A 26,563-nucleotide genomic window follows, 5' to 3' on the forward strand; every position below is an offset into this window, starting at 1 on the left:
TCCTTTATTTATTTTACAACACGGAAAAGCAATAAGGACAAGGAAAAGCAATAACTGACATTAAAATTGCAGCTTTCTGAGTAGGCTGGTATATAACATGTTAACCTGCCATGAAGGAAACAGTACTCACACACATACAGTACATATATGTTTTGACAACAGAGGAGATAAACAAGAAATGTCAGATCCAGCTCAGCAGATAGTATAGTGAATGCTCAACTGATATAATGAACTCCAACAATAGTATATCAAGTCCAACCATATTAAAGCAATATAATGTAACATGACATCAGTTTACTGTACCATTATGGTGGTGTTAAAAACAACAGGTGACAAAAATTATGTCCTTATACAGGATACAAACATAAACATTGTTGTGCACTTAACAAATAATACTCCTTGCTTTCTTTTCCCAATGCACGAGAGACAGAAATGTAGATCATTTCAGATTGAAGCAATCCTAGACAACCTTTGGTTAATTATTATTTTGGCGGTGTGATATGCCCTGTAAGTCCAGATATTGTAAAATCCTCCTTCAGGCATGCAAGAACTGTATTTTTAACAACCAGAGTGCTCAATCTGAACTAGGATCAGAAAGCTGAGGTAGAACAAGGGTGTGGCAATACTAGGAGAGAATATGGGTAAGCAAAAGCAAGTCATATTTACTACTGCATTTGCACAAACTATTATTCTTCATTATCACCCTTGAATGAAGGAGCCAGGGTAATGTACATGTAGATTGCACACTTTGTTGAGGCCTGGTACTTGGTTACACTTGGTGCCCAGACATCAAGGCTTTTCCTGTGGGCATCTGGGTCGAAAGGGTGCTCTGAGGAATGGGTCCACCAAAACTCTCCCACCAATAGTCCAGGAATGTAGGGGCCCCACAGCCACCGACCCTATGGCGGCCTGCTGCCCCACACTGGAGACCACGCGGTGGGCTGCCACGGGCTGCTGGGGCAGGGGTACCTCCGAGCACCGGAGGTACTTGGGCTGGACCTGTTGGATGAGGGTCCGCGGGGCAGGGACGGGCACTGGGGGGGCCTGTCCCTGGACACTGGCACTCAGAAGGACCTGGGGATGGGGGGCATTGGGCTTGATCTGGCCAGAGGGATGTGTGCTGCACTGAGGAGGGTGGGGGGCAACTGCTTCAGCCTCTTCCTGCTTTCTCCCAATGCGTGCCTGAACAAAGACATCAGACAGTGAGGTGGGTTTGTGGAGCAGTGGGAAGGGGGAGTTGGTGAACACATCTTTCCCTGCTGTCTTAAAAGGGGCCTGCAGGAAGACATCAGAGGCGACTAGAGTGTCTGTAGGAGTTGAGGAGGGGCCCTGGGACAGCTGCGTGACAAGTTTGAGAGGCTGCTGGTCAGAGAGTTTAGAGGCCAGGGGCTCTGAGTTGCTCTTGTAAAAAGGCAGGAAACGGTCCCTCTGCCTTTGCTCTTCCCCAGCAGCCTGCCCAGAGCACACATTCCTTGTGGCCTCCGGCACTGGAACATAGCCATTCAGCAAGTCTGCAAGGTACAAAGGAGAGACAGATCAGTATTTTAAACTATTTTGGGGGGAGTTCACATAGTTCAAAGTACATTATACCCAATAATGACAATGTGTAAGGCAGTGGAGCTTGATGTTGTCTCCATCATGACAGTTATTCGTCATAATTCACATTTCATACATACACTCTGCACTGAACCAGAAAATATGTCATATTCAAAGAGACTTTGAAGGAGATAAGTCTCAAATTGCCCATACACCTCCAATACAACATAGTCAAAGAGCAATTTCATTCAGTCTTGCCACTTTTCAAGATGACTCTACTTCAAGATGACTCCCTTTAGAGAAGAATACTGCAATTTGAGAGCAATTTTGTAAACGTTCAAAGGCCAGGGAATCAGGGTTCAAAAGGATGTGGATGAAGGGGGATAACAACAATTCTACTTCAAAATGAAAAAATAATTATCTTTTTTTCGTGAGCTGTGAATCCAATTGTTTTTTTCTGTCTTTCTCTCCCTCTCTCTCTATCTATCATTCATCGTTGAGGGTAGAATGTAACATTTTCCTATGAAGTCTTTGCCTAATAATTGTACAAGTATACCATATTATTAATTCTATTAACAAAATAGTCAAATGTTTTTGCTAAACCTTCACATGGAACTGCCATTCTTATAAATGGTCTACATACTGTACTGTGTCAGTAATTGGGTGTCCCTCCAACACAGTGTGGGGACGTCTGTAAAGCTCTAGAACCAAGTGGAAAAAGCACAATGAACACACCCACTAAACACTGCTTTTCACCAGAAACACAAAACACCAGATACTCACACACACAACAAAACAACGCCTGAAACAGGACACCACGGTGCAAAGAAGATACAGATTTTAATACTGTACATACAGTGTGCTCAAGATTAGGTGATGATGATATACCATCGCAAGGCCTTGGGTATCAAGAGCAAGATGTTCACCAAAAGTTCAACTGTGCATCTTCCTTAACAGTGGCATTGGGGAAAGGTTTTTGAAGCGAGCATGAGCACGAGAGAGAGAGAGATCCTACATTTCTCAACAGGGTCTCCCTGAATGTCCTTGTCCTAACCACTGTTGAAAGGACTAAAAGAAAACATTAATCATTAATTTCAGACACCTTTTGAAACTAGAAACTGCTAGAAGCATCTTTCATACCACGTTTGCCTCCAAAAGTGCTTGACATCACAGTAAAGGAAGCTAAAAGAAATAGCAGCCCTTGGAACAATCATACTCATATTTAAATAAGAGTGATAGTCACAAGGAACCAGCAAAAAAAAAGGTGGCATTTTCACCGGTCAACAAAGAGAGATATCAGAAGAAATAAACTCAAAGTAATGCCTAATAATGGTGCTGCATATATGAATAGAGAGAATATATGATCCAATTCTCTTAGCCACTATTTTTGTTTCTGGAAAATGTTCTAATTCCAAATTGTTGTTTTCTACTCAACAACAAAGTCCAGTTCGCTGGTCATCACTTAATTCACATAAGGCTTTCATGAATGAAAATCTTGACAAAGCAGGCTTGTGTGATAGCCCATGTGATACAACAATAGTGAAAGTGAGGGTATTATTGGTATTTGTAAGGATTAATGTCATACTTTCTGTGTCTGAACTGTTATGCCATTGAAGACTCCAGATTCATGAGGTTAGGCAATATTGTCAACAATCATTTTCTGTTCTTTAAAGAGCCTTTGGTTATATTAAATCCTTAAGTTCATGAGTGAATGTTTTCATAAAGGGCTGTGTTCACCCACGTTTTATCTTAAAACAAGTTGACAGTAAACATGTTGTCCCATGAATGTTGTCCCACCCAGGAATGATGTAGCATCCTCCTTTAATCAGCCAATCAGTGTCATTTTTTAATTTCAGCTGTTTACTATAGCACCCCCTTTGGACCAATCAGTGTCATTTTGTAAATGCCGGATCTCTATGACAAGATGCATCATTCACCCAAGTTTCATCAAAATTGTCACAGTGGTGTCTGAGATATCACATGTGGCACATGAACATTCGAAGACCGATCCAGTCAATAAGACACACTGCTATGGTTGAGGAACTCGCAAAACACATCCTTCCCATTGAACTCAACAGAGAAAAGGCACTGGCACATTGAACAAAGCTTATGGTCCTATTTCACCTGTCTTGACTTTTAATCCTGTAATTACATATGAGACTGCATGAAAATAATTGAAACATTTGAATGAAACCATTTATTTATTTTTACCCTGATGTCACACTTTGGCGCCTTTATTTATAGAATGAACCTCATGCACAAGCAAGGGTTAAATTGAAATCTTTTGCTGAAATGTATCCCCAAATCCTCAGAAGGAATTAGAAGAGAAGGTCAAAGGGGAGGAACCTCACACCTTCTCCTCCAAGGAGGTCAGGATAGAGGACGCAAAGAAGCAATGAAAGGTCAGTATGTGGGGCTCCCTATACAGTAGGTGTCCACTTTAAACCTCTTATGCACCTGTTACAAGATACAATCTCAGGTGTGCAGGAGCTTCTGTAGCCATTCAACAGAAAACTATGTCTCCTGCCAGATGTCAGTCTAACCTCTGTATATGTAAATACAGGAGTATAAATGAATGTTTGACTGTTTCATTTGCATTAAGTATACAGTACACAAACTGTGTGTCAAGGAAGAGGGTATTAAACTCCAAATTCTCAACAACGTTGCAGTCACTCAATTAACACTCAACAAAATGTTACATTCACATTATATGTTTATTCCACATCCCGTTCTCGGTAATTATTTTAGTCATCTCACAAAAATAGAAGGTGTACACATAATAGGTCACAGCTCTGACAAGGGTTTTAGGTGCCATAGAGACAGAGGATGTTTCAGAACATTCAGAATAACAATGGTCATAAGTAGCTTCCACTTTTGGCAAAACAGGATACATGAGGGTTCTCTGGTTTTTCACAACAACACAAGTTCAACTACAAGTACCTGCAGGGTAGGTGAGACTTCTATTGAAAACACAGTGGTGTCTACAGGGACAAGTGCAAGGATTGCATAGGTTCATAACCACATGAGTATCTGCAAATGACTGGACTGTACAGTGTGGAGAAGGGGAAAGGGGGGGTGGGGAGAATGTGAACTTAAGCCTTCTGTTGCACATATCTACAAAAGCCTGAGATAGATGGTACACAGCGTATGATTTCAGAGTATCGTTATTAAAGTGTTGTTTTACACTGGAATTAACTGCGGGCATGCCTTGCTTTATATACTGTAGATCCAACAGAGTAGCAATCATTCAACAGTAAAGAGAGCAGTTCTATCTTCACATACTGTAGGATTTGACATTGCACTTTATTTGACACCTTACAGTACTGTGTGTTCTGAGCCCTGTTGAGAGCTACTGAAGCCCTGTGTCTGATACGCAACCACTTCCTCACAGCCAATATTACACACTTTCGACTGAAGAACTGATATGCTGAGTAATCCTAATTACTTCAAACATTTGACAGTACCGTTCACACTGATAGAATAGGATAAGATTACTGATTGACGGATTCCACTGGTTATACAGTAATCTAACATTAAGAAACTGTAACCAAATATTGTCAATGTCTGACAGTGTTGTTAGTACCTTATCTGCTGTCTGAATCACACACTACCATGACTGTCTAACTGGGGTACAGAGAGAGACAGCTGCTTGACTCACAGAGTGTCTGTACAGGCAACAAGGAGACTGAGAGCCATCTGAGAGAGTAAAGAGGGCCTGTGCTTTTCAATGAGAAATCAACGGCACCACATCACTGTCATTGTCACTGTTGTAGTAATTTTAGTAGTATTGTAGTAACATCAAAGAACAATACAATCAAATCACATCCAACAAACTCAGACTGACTAGGAGTTACATCATGTCCACACATACATACATACAGTACACACACACACAAACACACACACACACACACACACACACACACACACACACACACAGTCTACCAACACACCTTGACATAACGTTCATCACCACTGTCATGCTCTGATATGCATCTTTTGATCATTAAGAATCTGTGCAGGAAAGCATGGCTTCATGGAGCACTATTTCAGCAAAGACTGTTATTTTGCCATTGTACAGCTTGAGCATGGTATAAGACAGGACATAGCTCCCTGGGTTGTAGTCCAGTTGCACAACAAAACTAATATATGTTTTTTTTCAACCCTTTAGGTGTAGGCAAAAAACAAAAACAAGTTCACTCCAGTTGGTTATCTGGGATAAGGTGTGGAATTCAACCCAATCTTCAATAGGTACAAGCTGGCATTGCCATAACTACAGAATGCTTTGATAACTTTACAATAGTTATCAAAATAACTATTGAACGGTAGCCTTGAGGTTGCCAGTTCAAATCCCAGGGCTGACAGGGGAAATCTAGTGGGGTGTGAGTTGGCAGTCAGAGTAACTCAGGTGTCAACCACCACCATTGTCCCCTTGAGCAAGGCACTCTGGGAGCGATGCACTGCTGACACTGTGCTCTGACCTCTGTGTATAACCTCTGTGTAACCTCTGTGTAAGCCTATGTGTCATTAGGCTATATGTGTGTGTGTATGTGTGTGTTTCGGGGTGTATGTGAAAAGACACATTTCCGTTTCCCTGTGATAATGGACAATAAAGTAATCTTCTTCTATGTAGGGAGAAATAAGCGGAAAAAACACAGCTCCACAAACAGGAAAAGATATAAAGTATTCTACTATAATAGTAATCTCAAGAATTGTATATATGTATCTGTAATATTTATAGACTAATATTCATTTCATACATTCATTCTCTAACACTCTATTCATATTCACATTATTAGCCATATATTAAATATACTTTTCTTTTTTTTTCACAATGTAAGCAATGACAGAGAAGGAACAGAGGACTTTTAAACATCGACTTTACATAAGCTATCTATACACAGGAGGAACCAAACATATGGCCACTAGATCAGTCTGTGGCTATTGCAGATATACATACTGTACATTTAAATCATCAAGGCCCAGCCAATGACAGGAATGTAGGACTTATGTACAAGCGGGAGGGAATGTGTGAACAAATGCAGGCTGAAATAAAAGGTGAATGACAAGGACCTTCTGTATAGTCGTGCTACACCAACACCTCAGAAAATGTCACCTATGGTTTATACCTCTAATCGTTATAGATTAGCTTCCAAAATGTGCTTCTTCCTTTGGGAATGTTGGCTCCATATTTCTATGAACATGCGGCTTAAAAGCTCGAACAACTTAGAACACTGTTGACTAGAGACCGGACAGCTGACTGCTGCTCCCTGCAGTGCTGTGCTAAGGAATATTGGATGGATTAGTCCACAGATATGAGAGGCTCAACCTTGGGACTAGCTTGTGGAACGTTTAGCAGTTTAGATATGATGTTTCTCTCCATCCCACCAGACTGCAGAGAATGGAGCTTCTCACTCAGGGCTAAAGCACAAACCCTGACAACACCCACCATAGGGTGCAAATAACATGAAATATTGGCAGATAGATGCCAATCTATTTATTCACGCATGTACACCTCAAAATGTATTTCAAGAATTCTATTTTGTCCTGCAGGTTTAAACACATTTGGTGCAAATAATAACTCAAGTGAGAGGTAAAATTTGAAAAAGGCAAGAGACGACATCTACTTATGCACCACAACAAGAACGACTACATCTACTAACATTACGAGGGTGGAATTCTCTGGTTTGTTATGACACACAATGCAGAACCACTGTGATAAGATTCACCAGAGGTATACTGTACAGTACAGCAGGAGGGAAACATGGTGGGCCCATCCATTGGGCCCTGATGTACAAAGCGAAGTACGAAGTACTAAAGACTAGAGGGAGCACTCCCATGAATAAACTGTGATTACGGTACTTGAGGAGAGCCATGTATTAAACTTTCAGCATTTTCTTTGTTTAGAGTGGGCGTACATCCAATATTAGTGATTCATTGCCACCTGCTGTGCTGGAGTGTTAGTGGTATCAACATTGTATCAATTATCATAGAATCAACACAGCTCTAGTGTTTCAGGTCAGTCAGACAGCTAAACCTACTAAAGAAAAACACGTTGATCCAATTGGGTGATGCCATCCCAGCTTAAAGGAAGTCCCACCCTAGTTGACTACATGGCGCCCCTCATGCTGTCACAAATGCAATGAATGGGAACGATAGCATGTGCCTTCTCTAGGGATATAACTCTATGGCTATGAAAGAAAAAGCGTACACAAAATAAAAGAAGGGTATGCTGTAAGAGTGAGAAATGATGGGGGGGTTGGGGAGAGAGGAAAAGCCAGAGACATGGAGATCACTAATGCAAGCAGGATGGGAAAAACACTGACAGGAAAATGACATTTCTATGGCCGAGTGCAATCATGACAATGTGGGGTCGCAAGGAGCAAGCGTAGGTCATGACAAAAGTTGAATGTGGGGGGCTGTAACGAAACATATCAAATCTCTCCTGGACCACCACCTCTACCACCACCTCTACCACCACCTCTACCCCCATCCCCCCCCTCTCTTCAGTTTCACGGCTACACAGCACCCTCTACAGGTCGATGAGCTGGTCCACCAGGAGCAGGGAGCGGGCCAGGCTGGGCAAGCTGGACTCAGAGCTGCCACTGTTACTGCGCGAGTGGCCTCCTGAAACTAGCCAGAGAGACAGGTGGGAGGGAGGTTGGGAGGCAGAGGGGTTAGGAGCAGGGAAAGGGAGATGGGTGAGGAGGGACACAGAAGGAGGGCAGTAAAGGGAGGGAAGTCACAAAGAGTAGATAGAGCAGCGGGGGGGGGGAGGCGGAGAGAAGATAAGGCAAAGGGAGGAGAGATAGGAGGTAAGCAGAATTAACCTAAAATGCTCTCCAGATACAATCTTTGAGCCTAGTTGGAGAGCACAGTACGAGAATGGAAATCAAGAGTGATCTATAAGGGTAAGGACTGGGGATGCGGGGTTGAATTACACTACTGTGTCCATGACTGGAATCCTATTCCATTCCTTGGATCCTGACTAAGGGACAGTATGACATCATCCCGGAGAGTGGAAAAGGTCCCTCCACAGACCCATTACTCTTTCCAGAGGCTCTGCAGAGGCTTACCTTGGGAAGTGGAGTTTTTGCGGCCTGTGACAGGGATGGGGTCAAACTCATCCTCTGTGCCTGTCTCTGCAATGGGCTCGGGCTGGGGCTCAGGCTCAAAGCCTGACATCAGGAGAGAGGAGTCTGCAGAGGGAGTCCATCAAGGGAGGGGGAAGGGGGAGGGCACAACCAATAGGCGAAACAGAAAAAGAGAGGGAGAGACAGATTAAGGGTTAGGAATAAGCAGAGAAGGGGGGTTAGAGCAGTGTAGCACAGACTCAGAGCAAGACTAGAGAGGATCAGCGTTATAGTACAAGCCTATAGAGCCTCCATGTCATGTCTGGTGCATTACCCCATGGTAGATAGATAGTAGGGCACTTGAAGCTGGACTAACCACAGGGGAAACCAAACAGCTCATCCTAATGAGATACACCAAGTGTGAGTGGCACAGACTATGTTCTAATTTTTTACTTCTAGTCAGGGAGTCAGGTGTGTGGTGGTTCTTGAGACAGTGTCTTACCTGCCAAGGGCTGGATGGAATCCCCAGATAACAGGCTAAAATCATCCAGAACAGATGTAGCTGAGTTGGGAGCAGAGGACAGAGAGGAGGTGCCACTGCCCGCCCCGGGAGGTGCAGATGGAGGAGAGAGGAGAGAGCAACCCAGCAGAGAGTCTTCCCCAGTCGTCAGGGGATCTTGGGGTGGCCGGCCAGGAGAGCAAATAGGGTAGGAGTCATGGGTTAAAAGAAAGATAAGGGAAATGTTAGCAGAGAGAGCAGCATAAAGCACAGCACACAAATAAAAAGAGCAAGCAAATCGTCAGTGTCTTGGAAAAATCTTGTATGCAGTTTTGTTGATTTTCATTATTTTATTTATTTACATAACTAAAAAGTATTCATGCCACTCCATGTCCTGTGAAGGTTTCATGACTCTGGGAGCAAGAAAAGTAATTCAAAACACCTTGTGAAATCCCAAGAATACATGGCATTAGTTTTTGTCATTTCCTGAACAGTGGATTATTTGCAGATAACATTTTTCCAGGGTGTAACTAAATAGATTTTGGTCCTATAAATATGTATGCACTGTACGATGTTACAATTGTATGAATGAGAACAAATGGTCTGCAGCAAACAAGCAACAGGATGCTGCTGTGCTCTGAGTAGGGTCTCTTAATGGACTATGCTGTGATAAGTGGACGGTAACCTTGCATTCATGGGAGCATCAAACAGTGGAAATGGACTGGAAAGTCTGTCTTCTACTGAGACCCTGCTCCCTTTGTATGGAAGGAGGTTTATGTCTTTTCACATGGCGTGCAGGCATAAGAGAGTTGTCAATGTCTTGCATTGATTCTAGCCTTTACATTTTCCCTGGTGTCTGCTATTAATGTCTGTCAACATGAAGACCATAGTTGTCACTGGAAGCCATTATTGAAGGGAAATTGATTGAGAAATCAGAAAGAAACTATCATAAGCATTTCCAAAACCTTAGGCTTGCTAACAACAACAAGTTTGGAACATTATCCAAAAGAAGAAAAACATTGGTGAGCTCTGCAATCGCAAACAGCATGGTAGGCCAAGGAAGAAGTCTACAGTGGCTGACCAAAGACAACATTGATGTCTCTCATACCAATCATGGTGAAAAAAAGCAGCATTGTGACTGCCAATAGCCCCTGGTCCTACCATAGATTCATTTTTCTTATGATGACTGATGGATAGATGATTCACCTACTTGTAAGTCGCTTTGGATAAAGGCTAAATGCCATAAATGTAAATGTAATAGTGCATTATATATTACAAGCATTATATTACACTGTAATGACAGAAGATGAAGAAAAATAATTGCTGAAAACACAATTCAAATGTCTCGATGGCTTTTGTACAATACAACCATTTATTATTATAGTGCACTTGGTGATGATTATATGTAGCTCATTGGTAGGGTCTAATTAGGGGCCAATGGTGTATGGATAATAACAACTTGTTATGTCTTCTATACTCCCAATGTTCTCTGGTGATGCAGCCTAGACCACAAAAGACCCATTGATGTCCAATAGAATCACTGGTGCATTATACTGACATTTTCAAGTGGTGTGTGGGTATCAGTTTTGTCTCTTGCCTAGGAGACACAGAAACTAACCAGCAAGCATTGCAGAGTCTGTCTCTGACTGGACCAGAGGTGCCTCCAGACCAGGGATCAAAGACTCCACACACACCTCGGCTGGACCCACTACACATGGAGAGAGGGAGATGTGGGGCAGCAGAGACACAGAGGAAACCCATTAAGAGGAATGAATAGGCCAGAGTAAAGAGGACAGACACCAAGGTGAATTGTGACCTATAGTACAAGTAAGAAATTGATGCAATATTTAAATATCTGGAAAAGGGGTAGAGATGAAGTGTATTAACAAAAACGTTAATGGATTGGATTGAAAAGTAGCATTTTTCACTAACTTATAAAACCCTTTACACCAGGTGAACACATGCCTATCACAAACTCAATGCATCAATTACAGTACGTTATCCAAGACCGTGTGAAAGAACTGTACTTTACCTTTGACTAACTCCTCCACAGATCCACCAAATGGATCAGCCAATGACAAGAGGTCAGGGAGCAGGAGAGAAGTGTCAGGGGACTTCAGACCCTCAATCAGCTTCTCTATGGGCCAGAAAAAGTGAGGAGGAAAAAGAATGACAAGAGAGGAGGAAAGAAGAGAGATAATATGAGAATGGTGAAACTGACAGAATAGTTAGTGAAAGGGAGAGTAGCATTACTCTAGACCTGAAACCTTCCTCTATTACAAAAGCACATGGGGGCACATAACGTTGTGTTTTCAATCGGTGGAAATTACATGAATTGCTCGTCCTTGCAGCAAGTTTTAGTGGAAACATCTCCAACTCTGTCCACATTCAAACCAAAGGCAAGCAAGCGAGAATAAATGCTTTCAGCTGTCCACACCTGGTCAGTCATGTTGAAAGAAGCCAAACAAATACCTCATCAATGATTTAACAAAAAGTTAGGGATTTAATCTGTGTAAACCAATGAGGTGACAGCACGCATGACCACCATGGAGATCAACTTTGATTTTCTCTCTACTAGCTGGTTCTGTAGATCTGTTAACAGCTTTGTTTCAGACAGCGGAATTTGCCAGGACAATCAAGTCACGCACCCCACGCCTGCGCATACAGGATAGTGTAAAAAGTGATATTGCGATATCTCACACTTATCGATATCAACTGATATCGATATCATATCAAATTATCGCTATTGGTGCCCACCACCACTAATTACTCCTTTATCTTATTTTCTACACTGAATGAGTCTTTTTGGGGGAGGAGGGGGATGATTAGATGCTGTTATTGAATGGATAATCTGGAGCAATGGTACATGGACAATGGTACTACATACTTCATGTTACAATCGTACTCAACTGCAGATCAAAATGTTAACCTAAATGAAGTTTTAAGAGGCTGTTCTTATTTGCAATTGAAGAGTATAACAAAAAGGTAAGAGACAAATACAATCAGCGTGCAAAAAAACTCCCATTTCCCATAAATTCCCATGGAAAGTTTCCACCATGGAAATTCCCAGAATGTCGCAACCGTATCTAGACTACAGACAAAACAAAACAACAAACAAAGTGAGGAAGAAAGACAAGGAGAGGACAAAGGACAATGATGGGTGGTTGAAGAATGGAAGTGTTTAGCAAAATCATGCTAAAAACAAGTACAACACTACTACAGAATGGAATGGAAGGAAGAAGCTACGTTCCCTCATCATAATATCAATACTATCGACATCTTCTATACTGACTCATCAATTCCCGTCATCGACCGACATGTCACTCTTGTAGGAGCACTCAAGCTAATTACTAAAAAAGTCCATTTCAAGCACAGAAAAGCGTGCTGCTGTGTTAGAAGTGGCACAGGTTCATTGATTTCACAGCTGTACAAGTGTCATTGAAAGATTTCCTGGAAAGTAACACCTGTGAAAGGGCTGGGAACTTGAGCACACCAACTCCAATTAGCACCGATTGTTACCAAGGTGACATTTAACAATCTGTACCTTTCAATTAGAATGTTCCAATCAATACCAATTGTGTAATTTTCATAAAGGAAATCACATTACATTTGCCGCTTTGATTGCGGCTTTCCTTTCAGACAGAGGAAATGGAGCAGCTGTAGCACTATTCCTCCAAAATAGGTTTAGTTGTCGCTTGTAGTGTTTCCTTTTCAGACTGAAATGAAAGCCACAAGTGCTACAGTAGCATAATTACCTGATACTGTAGGGTAAGGATGATAACAGAATGATACTGTAGGGTAAGGATGATAACAGAATGATACTGCAGGGTAAGGATGATTTTAAGGAAGATAATAGAAGGGATAAAGAATGACATATGAAGACAAAGAAGCTGCGTGGAATACCACCTACACGTCAGTCAAAGATTTGTCTAAAGAAGAAAAAGTTCTAGGAAAGGAATCACTTGCATTTGGGTAAAAAAGCGCCTACTCCTTTTCACCACATTCTACAGCATCAGGGAAGGGGGATATTTAGCCACAACCTGTAGTGACTTTCACTCCTAATTAACACAGAAGCCATAAGCCTGGATCACACAGCATGAGAGGATCCTCCTAAATAACAGCCTGCACACCAGGGGACCTCATTGCACACCTGACCAAGTCCATGCACACTTCTGGTGTCCTGGTCTCAACAACATCTTGTCTCTCCACACAGTACAGGTGAGCCAGCTGAGCCATGGAACTAAGCCCTTAAAACACAGTGCAGCACTAACCCACTCACGACCCACTAAACCTACTCAAGAGCCTTTAACTGGGGAAGGAGAGCACTGTAGTGTACATCACTCCTAGTACAGTACAGTAGCTTCACTGGCTTGGGTTGCTTAAGCCACCATTACACTGAGAAGATACAGAGAGACGGCACTGTAGCATCATATGATTATGTGTAAAAATGACAAGCCGTCCAAAAGCCGTCGTAAAACTCAACCCCCACGTCTCTGAACCACCTCAATCCCTAGTACCAGAGGCAAAGAAAGAGAGTGATCCTTACCTGGTGTGTCGGAGAGTGCTAGGGCGTTGAAAGGGTCCGGGACATTCAACAATGAGGCTCCCGCATCCAGTCCAAGAATGTCGGCTATTTCTTCAACTGGGGAGTAAATAGCATGAAAGCATGATACAATACTTTCATCTGTACTTTGCTGGCTGTACACTGTTAATGAGAAGCCTCAAAGCTTTCAGAAAGTGTGAAGCTCAAACTGCTGCAAACCGGACATGCTTAATCATAGGAACAATGAAAGAAAAGCAGGGAGAGGAAATATCTTAGACAAAAATAAGGGAATTAAGATGAAGATGGAGGACAGATGGAGAATAATTAGTCAGTCATTAGGAGTCTGCATGTGAGGGAGGGAGGGAGTGTCTCTCACCAACTGGCTGGGGGACGGCTTCATCAGGGGAGGAATCCTGCAGGCCTGTTATCAGGTCCTCAGTAGGGGCCATCTCTGCTTCTGCAGGCATGTCTGATCAAATCAAAGAAAAGTCTAATTGGGTTGTGTCAGGATAAAACACTGATGAGGAGTGCACTTTTATCTTCTCAAACGCATGCACACACACGCCACACACACACACACACTATTAGCCTGTTTATTACTGTCGTTGGTGAGCAGTTCCTCTGCAGTGAGATCAGAGAAGTTGTCATCACCAAAAGGGTTCCATGTGGGCTGTGTGGGGGTGCTGGTGGCAGGGCCAGGGCCAAGGGGCACAGAGGAAACAGCTGAGTTGCTATCCTGGGCTGCTTCATATGCACTCTGCTGAGCAGACTGAGTGGCATTTGGTGGGGTTGTACTGACTGATCTGAAGAAAAAAAAGGGGAGGTTTGTTACACATTGAAAACTAGACATGACTCACTCACTCACTCACTGAGCAATTAACTAATTCTCTGCCTGACAATGATGAATTATAATTCCTGAAAGAATATTACTTGATCAATCAATCATGCATCATGATCTATGTGAACTTCAGGCAAGCTGGTAGCTCTCCTTAGATCATGTTTATTATAGCCCTGTATCTCTTACTGGTTTAGGCCAGTCTCTGCCTCAGGGGCTTGCAGTGGCTGGCTGGAGTCACCACCAGGTGGTCCAGCTACTGCATTCTGGGTAGTGTCGTTGGGGAAGCGCCTGTGGCCCCCCTGATCAGGGGGCGGAGTCTCTGACAGAGGAAGAGGGGCCTAGGGAGAGAGAGAAAAAGAGGAGGAGTAAGGAGGATATAATGATGTCTCATGATAGAAGGCAAATAAGCGACAATTAAAGGTTTTAAACAATTACCGACTGTTAAAACCAAATATGAGAATGATGCTTCCATTGTTATGAAATGGGTGGGCGAAGGTGAAGGGGGAATGCAACATTGCAAAACACATTTTGCGCACTATACACACACTACTACAGGCATCTCTGTCACAACCATGAAGTAGAGGTATGGGAGAGAACATTCTAAAATCTACTTTTCTATCAAATCTTAAACCCCAAATCCTTACGCCTATCTCGCATGAAAATTACTAAATTTATTCTGTAATCCATAGGTTGCATTATCAAAGCCGATTCACGCTCATGTCAAATGACCGCTAAAACATTTCCCCCGCGCTGTCAGGGGTTGCTGTGTGTATTAGAGAATGTGTGATGACTACTACAAACAAGTATGAGAGTAGATAAGAATATTTGAAATACACAAGTTGGTCCCGTTGAAATAATTTGATATTTATATTTTATTCTTCATCTCCCTGTAATTCATGAATTGATCTGCTAACTAATCAACTCTGTTTGGTCAAATGTAGGAGATATTCTGTATAGCAAGCTGATTAAGCAAGGCTCTTCAATCACACTCCATTCTCTCTCTCATTTCAATTTTTGTGATTATTTTGTTACAAGGATGGAACACAAATGTCACCAATGTCATTTCTACCACAGAAGGATGGATATTTTCAAACATCCTTCACAGCGCTTTCCTCCACCTTGTTGTGGCTTTCAGCAGTACTTCACACAGCACACAGCAGTGACATTGAGGTTGCCCACCACTTTGGTGACAACATGCATATTATAAACAATGACCCACTGTCAGTGACTTTGACCCCAAAAAAACAGTAGACAGGCAAAATAAACATGAAAATGGATCGAAATAAATCAATATTATGAGGGTAACACATACATTCATAATGATTAATGTCCTTTTACAATGGATGTCACAGGGTTAGTCAAACCATTGGGACAAAACTGAAAGGAAGACAAAATAAAGAATGCTGATGCCATTAGTATGATTACGGATGGATGGATGGATGGATGGATGATGGGAGGACGGACGGATGGATGGATGGATGGATGGATGATGGATGGATGGATGATGGGAGGACGGATGGATAGATGGATGGATGCATGACTAGCATGCAGCATTTGCAACCATGATGTAATTTTCAAGCAGGCCACTGGAGTCTGTTTGAGGGTTCAAGGAACAGCTGCTGGCTGCGCTGGTCTCAGTTACCGTCTGTTCTGTCTCAGCTGTGTTCTGACTTGACTCTGCTGGGCTGGACTGGATCTGAACAGGTGGCTGCTGGACCGGTTCTTGCTGGACCATTGGATGCTGAGAAACAGGGAGTTGCGAAGGCGGTTGCTGTTGAACTATTGGCTGCTGGGCAGACGGAGGTGGGGCTGGAGAGGGCTGAGCTGTTGGGGCCTGGGCCTGGGCGGCCTGCTTACGACGAGCGCTCCGAGCAGGGGCTTTGGGCGGGGCTGGGCTGGACGGGGCCTGGGCTGCTTTGTGGGGGGTGGGACTGGCCACAGAGAGAGGAGCGGCCTGCTGTGGGGCAGTGGCCTGTGGTTGGGGCTGTGCTTGGACCTCCACCTTGGCCTGCAGAGAGGGGATTCCTCCCCCTGCTGCTCCTGTGGTCGGGGTAGGCAGCACTTGCTACCACAGAGACGGACAACAGCACACTGTGTCACTACACCATGATGTTAGCAGGATGTTTTACACAATCATACACTGAATCCACATAGTGATATTTACTGGTTTTGTTTGGGCAATGAGAGGTTAACTTTAGCGAATGCTAGTTTCAAGGACATATAACTAAGACATTTGCTGGATAAAACCATGAAAATGATTGACGGATTCATTGTTTCAGTTGTATTGACCAAGAGGCTGAAGAGGAGGAGACAACATTCTGAATTGTCATTGCAATTTTCACTGCAGTGAAAATAGGGCGCAATCCTGCATATGGTGCCTTTAAGTTGTTCCTGTATTTTCAGAACAAGGAGCAACTTCACCAAATGTTGAGCAGGAATGTGCTGGAACAATATGTTTGTTTGTTTTTTATCACTAAACAACATCTTACACAATGATTACACAAATATGCTTTGAAATGTATGTATAACATATGAATACAATTACTGTTACTAGAGTAATTGTATCGTTACTACACAGGTACAGTATAGAGCGACTTAATATGAAGTGTTACCACTGCCTGAATTTACCTGCTTCTGCTGGGCACCAGCCTGTGGCTTCACAATGAGCTGGGGTGTGGCCTGACTGGGAGGGTTTTGAGCCGTGGACTGCACCTTCTGTGATTGGAGGGTTGCAGCTGGCTGAGACAGGTTTAAGCTCACTCCTGCAGGGTTAAAAAAAAAGAAAAAAAAACAGAACCACTAGTTAATATTGAAGGCATGAAATAAGTCAAAAAAATGTGCTATTATGAGTATTTTGTTATTGTGTTGTGAAACACAAAACACAGCCTCTCACAGAATCCTGGAGTGTAAGCACATGCATTGCACACAGAACAAGAGCAAAGACAGACTTATTGAAATTCCCTATTGAAATTCCCGTTGACAATAATGAAACATTTAAATCAAATTAGCAAATCAAATTATTTAAAAGAAATGCTCAGAAAAACAGCGAGAGAGCAAAGCAAAGGAGCAGCAAAAGAAAATAGAGCCGAAGGGAAATGCATGGGTCACCACTTCCCAACCTCTAGAGCAGTCAGTCTTGTAAGATCAGCACTTATTGACCAGCACCTCTCTTCTGTGCATGCAACTAATGTTAATTCCAGGGCAGCCTAGGAAGGACTGGGTACATACCTATGGGCTGGGCAGCCCCCACGGGGAGGTTGGCCCGTTTGCGAGGGGTAAGGGCTGCCGGCTGGATGGGTAGGATGCCAGCGCTGGGCTGGGCATGGCCTGCCTTAGGCCTCTGCCGGGGGGTGATGGAGGTCTCAGTGGGGGCAACAGGGTCTGTCAGTCTGGGGACATAGGTTAATACTTGGTATGTAAATCATTATAAGAATGACAAACACATTAAGATCATAGACAAACGTGTAAGAAAACTGTCCTCAATGGTGGTGACGAGTAACAAGTTACTCCAGCAGCCCTCTGTGAGACATACTAGGTAAGCAGCACCCACTCACCTGGCCTTCGTCTGTGTCTGGCTCTTCTTTGCTGCTGCCTCGCTGGCTTTGATTGGTTCAGGAAGTTTAGCAGGAATCTGAGAATTCTAGGGAGGGAATGAACCATACTGTATTGACAGGGATGAACTATACTGTAGTTACAACACAGACAAGGCAACAGCCAAAATTCAGTAGCTTTGGGGCACAGATTACATAAAACATACTGTTGAGTAGGTCAGGCCCAATAGACACCAACACACAGCCTGAAGAGACATAGTACAGATTGATCACACTTCACAGTGAGAGTTCCACTACAGAGACAGAATGACCCATATACACAAGACTGGTCCCAGTGCAGACAGAGACTGACCTTCACATTCTTTACAGGGCAGTCCCGCCGAGCCATTTGAAAAGCAAAGTGGGACACCTGGTAGATATCAGGTCTTTTGTCAGGGTCTGGCTCCAGCATGTACCCTGACGACCAGCAGCCCAAAGTGAGAGGAAGAGATGGAGATGGTGGAGTTGTGAAAGAGAGTGAGAAACCAAAGCACACCGTAAGAGACAGAAGTGACACGTCACCTAACCCAACAACTTACAGATTGAGCATGTCTCAACATAGAGGGAGAACAGAAGATACAAAAGGAATTCTACTGCTAAAAAGAATAGAATAAAGACTAATGTAAGTGCAGGAGTACTAACGAATGAGGCAGTGCAGATCATAGGAGTAGCGGGAGTTGTCTGGGATGGTGAAGCTGCCGTCACAGATGGCCACCTGGCTCTCCCCGAAGGGCAGAGTGAAGTAGCACAGCTTATAGAGCAGGCAGCCCATCGCCTGGAGAATAAGCACAAACACCCCCCCACACACACACGCACACACACACACACTAAATAAGAAAAAGTTCTAAAAATGAAGTGCAAATATCCAATCACCTCGTGAGGCCAGATGGAAAGAGGCCTCTCCACACATATGGCTCTTCAAATGGTTTCTTCTTGTACTCACTAACTATATGAGAAGGTTTCATTGTTTGTTGTTAGTTTAAGCACAAGTATGTTCATGAAGTATTCTGTGACAAATCTATATATAAAAAACATGTGTGTATACAGTATGTACTGTATGACGTAACAGTTGCATGAATATGAATGGAAAACATTTCAATGAGTCCGGCATTGTCATGTCTACAGTAGGCTGATGTTTAGAGGCGTGCTGCTGCTGTGACGATGTTGTGAGGGCACGTGATGCCGCTGGGGAGGTTGTTTTCAGGTAAACAGCTCTGATCACGACAGCGCTGCATATATTTGTCAGTATGTCAGTCTGATCTGATCATCTGATCGCATTTCGGCTATTTGTCCAGAGCATGTTGTCAGAAGAGGTCTGACCCCCCCCCCCCCCCCCCCCCCCCGCTCTCTACCCAGCGAAAATGGTGCCTATCAGCTGTTAAACATGAGAGCTTTCATGAATCAATCACAAGTCTTTACATGCAGAGGCGGTGTCCAGGGATTAAATCCCTACCTACTGTACAACTAATGTGAGGACAGCACCAGAATACCCGGAGTGCTTAAGGAAGGACTAGGGTTATCTACTCACCCAGATGTCTGCTTTAGTAGTGATGATCTTGCTGTTGTAGAGGTTCACCATCTCAGGGGCACGATATGACAGAGTGGTATACCTGAGAGAGGGTACAAGAGAACTATGAAGACACACATATGCCAAAACATCCTTCCACACTGTGGTGAAGTGAAGAAGTAAATGAAGAAGTATACAGTATACTGTCATTTTCCAAAGAGACGCCCTTTTCAGGAAGGCAAAATGTGTCCATGCGTAAATCCTCAGCTACACGACTAATTTCACATTGTTAACTAAGGTTCAGAGGAAATCACATGCTCGAAAATGATTCATGTCATTCATGCTTCAATAAATGATACGAATGAGTAAGAATCATAAGAAGAATCACAATTATAAAAAGTGCCACATTCGGATGAGACTTATTATTTAAAGCACACATACTTTTTTATTTCTTCCTCTACTATTGTCACTCCATCAGTCTGTGGGTTCTGGAACTTGTTGGTTGCACTTCCAAAGTCACACAGCACGTAGTGACCCTTGTCATGCAGAAGGATGTTCTCCACCTGCAGGTACACAACCAGAGACACATACAGTACAGTGCAGTACAGTAGCACGCTCCTTTCTAAAATGATCCAAACTGAAAATGTTAATGGTGACATTTTCATTTTGAGTGGTGAAAAGAATTCAGTGTGTCTGCAGAAAATAGGAAGACTACAGCAAGAGAGGTTGAGAGCACAGAAGAGGAGTCAAATGCCGCACCTTGAGGTCCCTGTGGATGATGGGCGTCTTGCCCTGGTGCATTAGAGACACGGCGTCGCACGTGTCACAGAAGATCTGCAGCACCTCATTCTCTGTGAAACCTGTCTGCAGCCGCTGGTTCATCAGGTTGACCACTTGACCTCCTGCAGAGACAAACATCCATAACCCTCTGTACTACCTTATTGCAGTATTATATTGCAGTAGAATTTACATTTTATATGTCCAAACAACAGGCCATGCTCAATACTGATACTCACTCCTGTGATAAAAACCCTCTTGTAAAGTTCAGAACTCAGAAAGAACACTATCTGTTTGGATAAATATCTTTAGACTTTCATGCATAAACATTCTGAACACATTTTTGATACAGTATCTCTTAATAAATACTCAACAAAATAACATTAAATTAATTGACTTAAGTACAGACACTTGCATTTAAAGTAGCCCATGAAATACCATTACACCTACACTGTAAGCTTTGTCCACTTATAGTTCAGACAGAAGTGATCTAATGGATAATAAGCCTAATACTTGGAGAGAGAGCGCCCTCATGTGGACAAGCATCACATTTGATTATATTGAATTACTACAGACAATGTGAGACATGTGCGATGTACAACTAAAGGAAGTGGGCTTTGATCACACTTTAGTACAACTATACTTGCCATACATTTAGCTCCAATTCACTTTGTTTCATTTCACCAAATACCTGTCCATGTCTGGAACTGTCTCCATTGAAACAGTTTGTGCCTGTCATTAAAGCAGTAAAACCTACAAGGAACTAGTGTCCATGGTACTACTAGGGGGGAAGCCTATCCATCAATCCCTCCCATCTAAGTTTGCATGCTTTTAATATAAACACTTTTTTGGTGATTACAGATCTTAATATTCTTTATAAAATTAAAAAAAGGTATAATCAAGGGAAAGATCTCTCATCTACAATGTAGCAAAGCAAAATGAACTGGATATATCCATTCCCTAAGCCTGCAAGCACCTGGTATATCCTTGTTTAAACATAAACTCTTTGTCTCTCTTTTTCAGGTTCCACTTACCCTTACAGAAATCCATGAGGATGAGCACCTCCCATACGTCCCCTGCTCCCACAGCTGTGATAGTGGAGTCCAAATAGCCCACAATGTTCTTATGGCCAACCAGGTCCTTCTGCAAGAGCACATCAAAACACACAGCGTAGGGGGCCAATCATGCCAGTCCTGCTGGTAAATGTTACAAGTGTATGTGTGTGTGTGTGTGTGTGTGTGTGTGTGTGTGTGTGTGTGTGTGTGTGTGTCCATGTCTGTGTCCATGTGTGTGTCCATTTCAATACTGCACATTCACCTCTTTTCTGCGTCATGTGTCAGCAGTTTTGACTGAAGTAACGTTTCCATGTGAGCTGGCCTCAGACAGAGTAAACATGCTAGCTTCCCAGCATGCCGTGGGTAGTTACAAAGCAACTCACCATGATCTGGATCTCACGCTTGCACACCTGCAGGTCATGCTCATTGTTGACATACATCCTCTTGAGGGCACAGCGCACCCCTTGGTTTGTTCGTACCAAAAACACAATGGCAAAGCCCCCTGTGGGTGAGAGAAGGAATGAGACCATTAGTGTTCAGAAACAACCATTAGAAGAGCAACACGAGTTTGAAGAACCACATCACATCAGAGAAAGAGTAGAATATAAGGGGTATTCCAGGGTAAAGTGGACCTAGCATCACATAGCCTAATGATTTACATTTTAGACAATGGAGTACCCATAATGGAGTATTGTATGTAGCATCCATAACAACATTTGTCCACTGCCTTTGTGGCATCGTGTTTAGTTTATTTTGAGTGCAACCATAATGATCACTAAATTGCCCCTGGGCAAATATAGGCCTATATTTACCATCTAGCATCCAGCAGATCTTTACTTTGGTGGTAAGCTTTTTTGCATCTACATGAACCGTACCTATAACAGTGTTGAATTTCAGTGCAGTCAAACTGCAGTGTAGATCAGTGAAGGGCTGCAGCACTGGTGCTGAGCTTAAACTGGGGCAGGGATACAGTATGTCAACAATCTGCCAGACACAGAATGTCTCTCTCTCACACTACTCAGGGGGTCTTAAACTCTGTTCCTTGAGAGTATCAGCCTACACTCTGCAATGCAGTGCTTCAGAAGGATGGACAGATCATATATATGTAAAATAGGTATTTCTGTATTTCAATTTGCAGACATTTCTAAAAACATGTTTTCGCTTTGTCATTATGGGGTATTGTGTGTGGATTGATGGCAAATTAAAAAAAAAAAATAATAATTAATTAAATTGAGTCTATAACACAACAAAATGAAGGGGTCTGAATACTTTCCGAAGCCACCGTATATCTAGCTGTATAATTTTCATGATACTTTCTGGTCGAAATTTAGCAGGATTAATGGTAATTACTATAGAAACCTGTGTATTATTATGGTAATTGGTGAAATAAGTATAATTAGCTATAACTGTAACAGTTTAGCAGATCATAAGAAAAGAAGAGCCGTTTTTACGTGGTTAAAGGAGAAAGAGTATCAGATTTATTGTTTACAAGAAACCCATTCCACAGTGTTCGAGGAAGTTGTGTGGAAAAGGGACTGGGTGGGAGAAATGTACTTTTGTCGTGGGCAAAAAAAATCTAAAGGGGTGACGATATTATTTAAAAACAACTTTGATCCCAATGTTTAAACTGTCAAAATACATCTGCTAGGTAGTTTGACCCTCTTGAAAATGCTGTTGGACGATAAACAAATTTGGCTTGTTAATCTACAGTGCCTTCGGAAAGTATTCAGACCCCTTCACTTTTTCTACATTTTGTTGTGTTATAGACTAGAGTAATTGATTCCTATGCAAATCAAAGACCCTATAAAAACAAAGATATTAATTCCAAAATTACATGAACTATTATCCTTGCACTAAGATGGACTCAATTCAAGTTATTGAGTGATTTGTTGATTCCATTTTGGCATTTTAGCTAATTTTAAGAGTGTCATAGCAAAGGGTCTGAATACTTATATACATGAGGTATTTCTGTATTTCAATTTTAATAAATTTACAGAAATGTCAAAAAACGTGTTTTTGCTTTGTCATTCTGTGGTATTGTGTGTGCATTGATGGCAAATTCTTTTAATTTAATCCATTTTAAATTGAGTCTATAACACAACAAAATGTGGAGAAAGTGAAGAGGTACTTCCGAAGGCACTGTATATGGTCCACATAATGATGATCCACACTTCTTTGAGAATATCTATAACAATCTATTGAGTTTACAAGCAACACATGATCCTATTATTATGGTAGGGGACTACAACACACAATACAATACAATACAATACAAGTACATCAATGGACCGTAAAGGAAATCATACTCTAAATTATCACCTGCGCGCACACAAAAAGATCACAACTATTATGGATGCATTAGAACTAGTGGATATATGGAGATTTAAAGACCCTGACTTGGTGAGATATACAGGGAGGAGGCGAAATCAAGCTAGTTGTCTCAACTATTTCCTTGCGTCTTTCTCTTTCGCACCCAAAAGTTTAAAAAGTATTGTTCACTTAGTTGGCCTTCAAATAAGTCTTACAGAATTCTCATGTGGACGGGGATACTGGAAATGTAATCAACATCTTTTGAATGACAGTATATTCTTAAGTAAGAAAAAATTAGAACTGACTATTTCTACCATAATATATGCACAGCTGATCCTCTTATTGTGTGGGACACTTTCAAATGTGCCTTCAGAGGTCATTCAGTTCAAGGGTTAGGGTTAGGTTTGGTTATTATAAACATCAGAGAAACCAGGCCTGGTCTCCATAGCGGATTTCAAAAAGGCTTTTGATAAAGTGCGATTAGATTCTATTTATAAATGCCTTGACTTCTTTAATTTTGGAGGATCTCTTATAAAATGGGTTAAAGTTATGTACAGCAACCCCAGGTGTAAAATAGTTAATAATGGATACTTTTCTGAGAGTATTGAACTGTCAAGAGGTGTTAAACAAGGTTGTTCATTGTCACCATATATGTTTGTTATGGTCATCAAAATACTAGCAACTAAAATCAGATCCAATAATATGATCAAGGGCACATTTAGGGCTTGAACACAAAAGTGTCAATGTATGCAAACGATTCAAGTTTTTTCTTGAGTCCTCAATCCAGATCACTCCAGAAAAATGTACTATACTACATATTAGATCACTGAAAGATACAACATTTTGTTTACCATGCAGTTTACCAATAAAATGGGCTGATAGAGCAGTAGACATACTTGGTATTCATATCCCCAAAGACAAATGAACTTACGACCATAAATTTCAATAAAAAAAGTTCCATACCTTGGCCTATGAGTAGTGGGTGTTGGACCAAGTACATAGGCCTAGGCCCTAGACCTACACTGTAATTTGACAATGCTAATACTGTATCCCACAAGCATCTCAGAGCTCTTACAGTCGCGCCTATTAGCGAGATGCCATTTTTTTTGTGAACATATTCTCCTGCCTGCCAAGGGATTTACCAAATTAAGCTGCTGCTCCAACAAAGACAGAGCTGTCAGATAGGCCTAAGTATTCATCTCACACAGCGGCAACACACTTCATCCTCCAAACAGCTGATGTGAAAGCCACTTGTTTAAGAAAGAACACTACAAAATGCAAGGTACCTCTGAATTGTTTATCCATTTACATTGAAATGCATATTGAACTGGGGAGATGCTCGTCACATAGGATAGGAGGACTGCATGGAAGGGGGAGGGGGGGGGACACTACTGTTAATGATGCAGCCATCATTGTGAAACCTAACTCTTCATTATATGGGTCTGATATTTCATAATTTGATTGAAACATTGTTGCAGACAGTTACAGCCCGACCAAAAGGTCACACGTCATGCATACAACCACATACCGTACATGAACATTACATTGTTTACATCTTACCTTCAGCCAATGTCTCATCAACAGTGACTTGGTACCGCCCAATAGTGAATGCACGTCCAATGAAATTGCCACCTGCGTGGCTGGATCCACTGCTTCCACCTCCCCCTCCCGAACCAGGTCCAGAATTGACCAACTCCCGACGAGAATGAGAATCGAAGAACTTCCTCATGATCATATGATGAGGAGATTCCTCACTTGCTGCTTCAGATGACAGTGATTAGAAGATCCTCCACTGAATTTCACGAATGCTCCTTGCGATTTGAACAAGGAAGACAACGTTTGTCTGAGACACCAGTCTTGTTTGCAGATGCAAAACGCTGTGATTCCTTCGCTAGTTAGCGATCTGTCAGTGATGATGATGACTAATGCAATAACTCCGACGTTGAATGATCAGAATAAACACTATTCCATTTGCTTGACAAACTATACTAGTGATATAGAAATTAGATAGAAGACTAAACCATATTTAGCTCTACCATAATAAACAGCTTTAGCCAACTAGCTAGCTATCATCTTGGGGGAGGACATTTCTCCATCACATCAGTCTAGCTGTTCATGGCTTGCAGCAGCATCCTTCCATTTCCGTGGCTATGACATCTCATGTAGCTAAGGTTATACAGGTTATCCTCTAAAGATAAGAGTTGTAAAATATCCTCGATGCAACGTGTCTGTGTTACCTGATCCTTCCATATTCAATGTCGTGTGGCAAACGTTAAATTACCCATTGCATGTATTAATACAGCCAGCTTTCTACAAATCATCCCATCTAACGGTACGCTGGCTAGTGGGTTAGCTACTAGCTTGCCATCTACAATTTCGCAACAGGAAATGCCTACCTAATTGGCAGGAAATGGTAACTCTGCTGTACTGTCGGTTGCAAACGTCAGTTTGGTTTGTCAGCCTCCGATAAATAAAAGTAAAATCTACCTCGCTAGTACCTCAATCTAATATACACGCTTAGCTGGCTGCTAAGAGCACAACATCCCAGATGCCTGCTGCTAGCTCTTATCGCCGCATCATTGGGGAAACATGGGATCTGTAGTTCTAAGGTACAGAGAGAAAAGGGGATGGATCATGCATTGCCATCTCAAACTGGACGCTAGCATATTTGCTGCAAATGCTACAAGATTATAATTTGTGAAGAGGACGTAGGCCTGCAAACAGAATGGAAAACATTAAATGAACTCAAAAGTTAAACAAATAAATTAATTAATTGAATGCATACAATCCAGGAAATAAGACTGAGAACAAAAGTCACTGAAGAAGAGTAATAGC

The 26,563-nt window shown here is 42.2% G+C and overlaps 1 protein-coding gene across 4 annotated transcripts; it reads right to left on the bottom strand.

Moving 5' to 3' along the window:
- aak1b (AP2 associated kinase 1b) lies at positions 1–26,560 on the bottom strand. Of its 4 annotated transcripts, none has more exons than XM_083669340.1 (20): positions 25,289–26,560; positions 21,802–21,920; positions 21,398–21,506; positions 20,346–20,488; positions 20,028–20,149; positions 19,608–19,689; positions 18,722–18,854; positions 18,393–18,496; positions 18,044–18,129; positions 17,718–17,878; positions 17,118–17,251; positions 14,676–14,827; positions 14,252–14,454; positions 14,028–14,120; positions 13,655–13,750; positions 11,141–11,245; positions 10,727–10,816; positions 9,112–9,285; positions 8,613–8,735; positions 1–1,511 (listed from the first exon to the last, which is right to left on the bottom strand). In XM_083669340.1, the coding sequence occupies exons 1-20, from the start codon at positions 25,461–25,463 to the stop codon at positions 790–792; spliced, it is 3,126 nt and encodes a 1,041-aa protein (XP_083525466.1). In that variant the 5' UTR covers positions 25,464–26,560; the 3' UTR covers positions 1–789. The 4 variants fall into 4 exon arrangements, with proteins under 4 accessions (XP_083525466.1, XP_083525465.1, XP_083525467.1 ...); XM_083669339.1 differs by having other exon boundaries at positions 14,234–14,454; XM_083669341.1 differs by lacking the exon at positions 10,727–10,816 and having other exon boundaries at positions 14,234–14,454.
- Between the last annotated feature and the right edge of the window lie 3 nt (positions 26,561–26,563).

The sequence above is a fragment of the Argentina silus genome (genome assembly GCF_951799395.1).
Source record: "Argentina silus genome assembly, chromosome: 5".
Classification (NCBI taxonomy): domain Eukaryota; kingdom Metazoa; phylum Chordata; class Actinopteri; order Argentiniformes; family Argentinidae; genus Argentina; species Argentina silus.

Bases quoted from the DNA above. Each gene is read 5' to 3' on its own strand.
- aak1b (XM_083669339.1), bottom strand. From the start codon at position 25,463: ATGATCATGAGGAAGTTCTTCGATTCTCATTCTCGTCGGGAGTTGGTC. The intron at 14,828-17,117 runs GTAAATTCAGGC...CTCTCTCCCTAG, and splicing joins CTGGTGCCCAGCAGAAGCAG to GCCCCTCTTCCTCTGTCAGA. The intron at 14,121-14,233 runs GTGTGTGTGTGT...TGATTTGATCAG, and splicing joins CAGTAATAAACAGGCTAATA to ACATGCCTGCAGAAGCAGAG.